This window comes from Acanthisitta chloris, unplaced genomic scaffold (assembly GCF_000695815.1).
Source record: "Acanthisitta chloris isolate BGI_N310 unplaced genomic scaffold, ASM69581v1 scaffold36061, whole genome shotgun sequence".
Classification (NCBI taxonomy): Eukaryota; Metazoa; Chordata; class Aves; order Passeriformes; family Acanthisittidae; genus Acanthisitta; species Acanthisitta chloris.
The window spans coordinates 386-7,014 of record NW_008656003.1 but is presented as its reverse complement, the minus strand read 5'-3'; the positions used below and the strand labels follow the sequence as shown (position 1 = coordinate 7,014).

At 43.3% G+C, this 6,629-nt stretch overlaps 1 protein-coding gene across 1 annotated transcript in view; it reads right to left on the bottom strand.

Annotated features, from left to right (window-relative positions):
- The window catches only part of LOC103811198 (netrin receptor UNC5D-like), a gene marked incomplete at its 5' end in the record, with an annotated part of 10,484 nt that extends 4,389 nt beyond the window's left edge, over positions 1-6,095 (bottom strand). The window contains 3 exons of the mRNA XM_009084151.1: positions 2,198-2,347; positions 4,111-4,338; positions 5,927-6,095. Coding sequence (XP_009082399.1) covers positions 2,198-2,347; positions 4,111-4,338; positions 5,927-6,095 — 547 coding nt within the window. The remainder of the gene's footprint in view (positions 1-2,197; positions 2,348-4,110; positions 4,339-5,926) is intronic.
- Positions 6,096-6,629: the final 534 nt, after the last annotated feature.

The window sequence follows — 6,629 nt, the reverse complement described above, 5'->3', positions numbered from 1 at the left end:
TTCCCTTCTCCAGCTGAACCAGCCAAACTCTCTGCCTGTCTCCCCAGCAGGGGAGCTCCAGCCCCAGGTTGGATCCTGAGTTGGGAGCAGTAGCAAGATGCTAAGAGTGCTAAACATTCACAAAATATTAGAAGTGGAGCAAGCGTAATTAGATTTTTCCAGGGTAATCATCTCTGCTTTCATTCCGAGTGGAAGAATCACTCAGCTGAAAGGAACACAGAGAGCAATGTGTGGTGGAACAACGAGTGGTTAAAGTATTCCACAAATGCTTTCAGTTTGATTCTGCCTTTGTAATTAAGTTCCTAGCAGACAGAAGGAATGTAAATCATCTTAGAGCTCCAGACAGACCCTGGATCCTCCAAGAGACACAAGATGTGAGGCAGACAGCTGCTTTTCCTCCCCAAAGGTGCCTGCCTGGCTTCTCAACATGCTCATCACTGCCTCTCCCTGCTCCACCACCCACCCAGTTTCGGAGGGTTCCCCAGTCACTTGTGAGCGTGGTGGGAAGGGAGCCAAGCACTCAGCAGCTGCTCCTGCAGCACGGCCAGGACAAACAAACGCACTTCGCCGAGTCTGGAGGAATTCTGGTACCACCTGCCATTAACTGCTTTCCAGCCAGTTTTGCATGATGATTTATTCATCTCTTCAAGCAGGATCGTTACTTATCTGAGAAATCATTAGCATAATCTTTCCTCATCACACTATCCAGTAATGGTTTCCTTGGTGGACCAAGGAGGCAGTTCTGGAACAGGCTCTGTTTAATTGTTCCTGACAAGCAGCACAAGCAGCTTCTTTCAGCGTGTGGGATGGAGAAGAGAAACTCAGGAAACACTGGAAGAAGCTCCACACGCAGAAATAGCTTCTTTTATCTATAAAGAGGCTGGAACAGAATCAGAGCTGTCACCAGACATTGCACTGAGTGGAAACACAAAGACACTGGAAGGTCTGTGGTTCCTCCAGAAACAATTAGTGTGTGTCTGAGCTGCCCAAGTCATCCCAACTACACTCAGTTCTGAAATGTAAATCTCCCTTAGGTTCAGGACCAGCCCTGGCTCAGCCCATTCTGGCAGCAGAGGGTTTGCTTTACACAGGCTTTTTTTCACTCTGAGTCCCTGCAATGATGAAACTCTAAAGGGCTGTTGGAGCCTGAATCTTAGGCTGTTGTGCAGGTTTATTCTCCATGCTTGGCCAATAAATTATCCAAAGTATGGAGCTGTGTTTCTCATCTGGTGTGAGGCAGAATTCAATTTGCTGTATTAAGAGAAACTCCCATGATTGTTTTCACTGCTTAGGAACATCCTACTCGTGCCAGGTATGAGCTGTGGTAGTGGAACAGCCTAATGCTGGTGGGTTTGGCTTTTAACATGCAGTTAAGTGAGAGGAAGATCCAAAACACTTAAAAGCTCCACTTAGGGAGCTGAAAATTCTTCCGTTTCTTTCATGTCTGAAGTTGTAGCATAAATTATCCCTCTACTGTTAATGAGGTAAGACTCGGTCTGGCTGCAGGTCTGTGTTTCTAAGTTTCAAAGCCCATTGCACTCGTGTTTTGGAGAAATGGCAACACATTTCAAACAGTTTGTTGCCAAAATACTGAATGATAGATAATTGTCTCTGTGCTTCTGGGAAAAGGGAGATTATATAGCCTAATTAAGTTCTGTATTTGAAGACCAACCCACTCCATGTTGCCAGCACAGAGCTTATCATTCCCAGGAACCAATATCCTTAGAAACTCCTGTTTTGTGTTGATTTTTCCTTTCCAGTTTCCTTTAGCCTCTTTAATTAATGTAGTGCAGGAAAAAAATAATTTGCTGCTCTTCAGTTCTAATTCTTGGTGTCTGTGTGCTAGGATTGAACTCGTGATTACATTCAAATGTCATTTTTAGCCATATATTCATCATTAGATCAAAGTTGGAATGACAGACACCAGCAACAACTTGAGGAGTGATAAATTTTAACAAGAATATTTGCCTTCTGTTGGAGGTAATTGAAAGGGAAAGTACAAGCATTTCTGTAAAACGACAAATTTAAAGCATTCTGTTATAAATGAAATCTGTGCTTGTCAAAATCAGAAGGCAACAGGGGGTTTGTGGCATGCTCAAGAGATCTAAACCTCACCTTCCCAAAAGAGAAGGAACCATCCCCTTACTGGGGTTATGTTATGGCAGGGAAAACATCACCAGGTGGAATTGGCACTTACCTGACATGCAGTAAATGGTTTAATTCTCCAGAGGAAGGGAGGGATGTCAAGGACAGAGATCTGAAGGCTGCAGGTATTTCCTTTGAAATGCAGAAGTTTGGGTTCCTCCAGTAACTGTCCTCCCTGGAGTCTTTCATCCGAAACCACTTCCTGCATGGAGAGAATGTTGCCAGTGTTAGGAACAAACCCAAATCTAATGAAAATCCACCAGCACAGCTATCCTTGGGGTTTCAATTGAGTGAATGAAAAGCTGAGAAGCTTTTCTCCAGGTTTTTAAGAGCACTGAAACACACACACCCTGAGGGAACACACCAGGCAAAAGAATTCAGTTTCATTTCCTCTCTCTGGGGCATTTTCAGAATCACTGGCCAAGCCCCTGAGCAGCCTTGGAGGGGGAGGCTGGGCAGGGTTTGTACTGCTCCAAACTCAGCTTGTATACAGCTCTGTGAATTTAAAATGTAAGAGTTTTTTTTTAAAAAAACCCGTCTGTACTTCCCCAATGTTTATTCCTGTGCTGTTCCAGCAAAGATACTTAGTGAGGAAGGGAAGGTTGCAGAAGTCTTTAAAACTCAGCTGGCAAACAGTCTTCAAAATTACCTTTTTTTCCCCCCACATCAATTATACCAAATCTGTGTACAAACAGTCTTCAAAATTACCTTTTTTTTCCCCCACATCAATTATATCAAATCTGTGTGCACCAAGGGGTTTAGTGCTTGTCAGTCCCAAAGTTATTGTTTGAAGAGCTCCTGGAATCATTGTGACCTTCTGAAAACTCAATGTCTGTTTGAGCTTTCTCAAACTGTCCTAATGGATTTCTATTAGAAACCAATTTTCACAGGCATTTGGTTTGGTTTAACTCTTGATGAACAGGGTTCTGTATTCTCCCTGTTCCCCACTAATATTTATACTGGCTGTATCATTTCATAAATACACTATTGTCTCACTCTCTACAACCACCCTGTTCTAACTCCTGTGAATGCAGAAAACTGGTAATTATTCTCCTCAGAATTTCCTGCAGACTCATCAGGAAGACATTGGCACCCACTAATTGCGTGAGTGTCACAAGGAGTATCAGTGCAAAGCTATTGTTAGTCTCTAACAATCCTTTTGGTGGCTTTGCTTTCATTAGAAGCTCATAGACATCACTGTGTGCTGCAGTGAGATTCATCTTGCCATCATGTATGATAGGGAGAGGGAGCAGAAATTCATGCCACAACTTCTTCAGTTCCAAAAAGAAGCATTTTGTTGAAGATTCTGAGGCTCCTAAGGCTGCAAAAGGCAGTGAATGTCACTGTTTTATCTTGGAATCCCATGTAGAAAAACCACGTTCACTTGAATTGCCACTTGGGGTTGGGTTGGGGGTTTTTTGAAAGGAGAAATGGACAATTATTTGATTTTTGTTTCGGAGGACAGAGCCAATCTTTTGCTTCTTGCCTCCAGCTCTCAAAAGGAGAGGAAATCCTGAGCTCAAGGGTGACAAAGGCTGTACTTCAGCTGAGAGTGGCTCACATGTCTGTGATGGGGCAGCACTCAGCTCCAGCTGTGAGCAGGATCTGCCTGGGCCAGGAGCAGCCAGACCCTCTGTGCACATCAGCTGTGCCTTTGTGCTCAGCCATAGCTACACGAGTGTGGTTAGTCTAGAACGTGGCACAGAGGGTTTCATCTGCCTGGTAAAAAATGACAAACCACTTTGGCTGTCCTAAAGCTCTCACAGTGTAAATCCACCTGTGAATCAACGCTGCAGAGGAATTAAGGGACCTAGAGTCAATCATGCAGCAGTGGCTTCAAAAATCCCATCTGATCATGCGATTGAGTTCTGAGCTATTGGTGCTCCCAGGGACTGTCCCCAGGAAGAAAGGGATGTTAGCATGGATAAACAAGCCAAGCCAAATTAGCAAAGTGAAGCCATTTACCTGAAATGCACAAGGGGTGTTATCCATACAATATACTCTCAGATTGTAATCCAGAGAATTGCAAGACAGGCAGCCAAAAACGGCGACTTTCAGCTGTCGAACGGCGCAGTCAGAGATGGGATCGCCAATAAGAGCATAAGTTCCAAAGCTGTTTAAGAGAATGTGACAGGCATAAGGATCCAACAGGCAGTAGCAAGAAGTAGTTTCCTCTTCCACAGACATCACTTCCTGCAAAATGAAATTCAGGTTTAAAAAAAATAAAGTCAAGTCAAATCAATAGGCCTCGACAAGAGGAGTCATGGCATTACTTGTCTATTTGTATTCAACTGAAATGCAAAGTATTGCTGAGAACCAGGCTGCACACTCAGGGAGGGAGAAGGTACCCATATGAGTAAATATTCCCAATTTAGCCCTGAGTCAGCAGTAGGATTTATGGCAATACAGTGTGCAGAACCCAATGTGTACAGCATACAATAATAATGATGATGTGTAAGCAATTTTAGCATCTTTTTTTTCAAGTGCTCTTGACTTTCTAGCTAATTTTTCTCCCCAATGTCAAGTTAAAAAATTACCTTGAAGATTAAAGTCAATAAGCAAACCTTGAACAATAGCTGGTGTTTGACTTCCTTTCAGAACATCCATTATAGTTACGTTTACCTTCATCAAAAATCTACCTATCCCAACTCCTGTGCCTTTGCTGCTGAGTGCTGCATTACAGCACCAGGAGATGAGGGATTTGAGCAGTCTGCACTCTGGTGTCACACTCCTCAGCGAGTCCAGGCTGTTTGTAACCAGCACTGATGGAGCTGACTAAGTACTGAGTAAATCTAAAGTAGGAGAACTAAGCTGAACTGGAAATAGTTTAAATGAGAGCAACAAACAACAGAGTGGTTGGTACAGGGGAGCAAAAAGAGTGGAGTTATGGGTTTAGAATCCATGAATGTTTTAACTCCTAGTTTGTTCCCCTCACTATGCAATGAGCCAAACAGTTCCAGCAGCAGCAATGCCTATGGATTTGTGCCTAGTTACTGGCTCTGCTGTTCACAGCTACAGTGAACACTTTACAGTTGGGAAATTCAGCTCTTTCCATCCTGTGTGGGTTTCTGCACTGTTGAGTAACAGTTTGGTTCATGCTTTAGGCTGAGTGACTCCCCAGATGATGCAGGAAGTTCAATACCTTTGAGACTGTTGCCTATCAAACAGTTGGGTTGGAGGTGGCCAAAGGGGTTAAAAAGGCAGGTGGACAGACTCAAATGATCATGAATGCACAAAGCTTCATTTCCCCAGTCAATCAGGATTAGAAAATACATATTCAATGGAAAAAGCACAACAGTTTGTTTAATGTACACTAAACCTTCAGGGGTTCGGAGCACAGGGCAAACCCTGGGGATGCCCATTGAAGTGATGTGTACAAAGAGACAAGATTTTTAAACTGGGAGGATCCTTCTGTGTTAAAAACCCCAAACTTGTGTATTTTCAACCATTTCCATAACTTTCTCTGTGTCATGCATATATATGATATTCTGTTCTGCCATGAGTCTCTTTGGGAGCTGTGATTAATCACAGCAATAAATCTGAGAACATGAATCCTCCTCCTGTCCCATGGATAGATCATAAAGCTGACCCTGTTTTGCATGTCTATGTAAACCAGTTGCAAACAATTTTGCAGCTCCTTCACACGATGCAATATCTTTTTTTTTTCCCAATTGTTCCTGTCTCTGTCTGTCACTGACACAATCCCTGACCTACAACTGCATGATGAGTTCATTCTGTTCCCATGGTTAGTACAACTTTTTAGCTGGAAGTCCAAACTTACCTCCCATTTCCCTTGCTGAGTCCTTTTTTTCAGGTGGATGTTCCAGTGCTCTGGGTTGACATCTGCACAGTGAGGGATGGTCAGGGCGAAGGGTGTGCTGACAGACACGTCCGAGGGGCCACACGTCACCTCTGGGCTCAGGAGGACATCTGTGCCCTCTGGCTGGAGGCTTTGGGGGGAGGAAGGACAACAATGTCTGTCAGGAGGGAAGATTTACTTTGACTGCAAATTTCCAAGTGTATTAGTTAAAAATCTGAGCACCTCATCTATCACAGAAAGGCTAAGCAAACTCATTCCTGTGCTTCTGTTCATGTAGGAGCAGTAGCTGGAGCTGAGACAAAACCATTAGACCTCATCTAACTCCAATCATGGCTGGTCAGTTTAGGATTCTGGTATTTAAAATACATTTCAATTTGCTTAAAGCAAATACAGCACTAAAATTGCTCTCTGCAAGTAAGCCCTGCTGCAGGCACCAGCTGGTCCCATTACCATCTCGCTCTGCCTTCAAAGACTGTCATCAACAATATTTTCACAGTAGCAAAGATAAAACAAATTATGGTTTAAAAACACAGGCTCATAAATTTTTCCAGATTGAGTGTGATCTCCCTGGTTTGAAAACCCATTTATATTCTGCAGGATGAGCAAGTTCAGTAACTTCTACAGACATTGGGGACAGGTCGTCTTTGCTTAAGTTAGAAGTCTT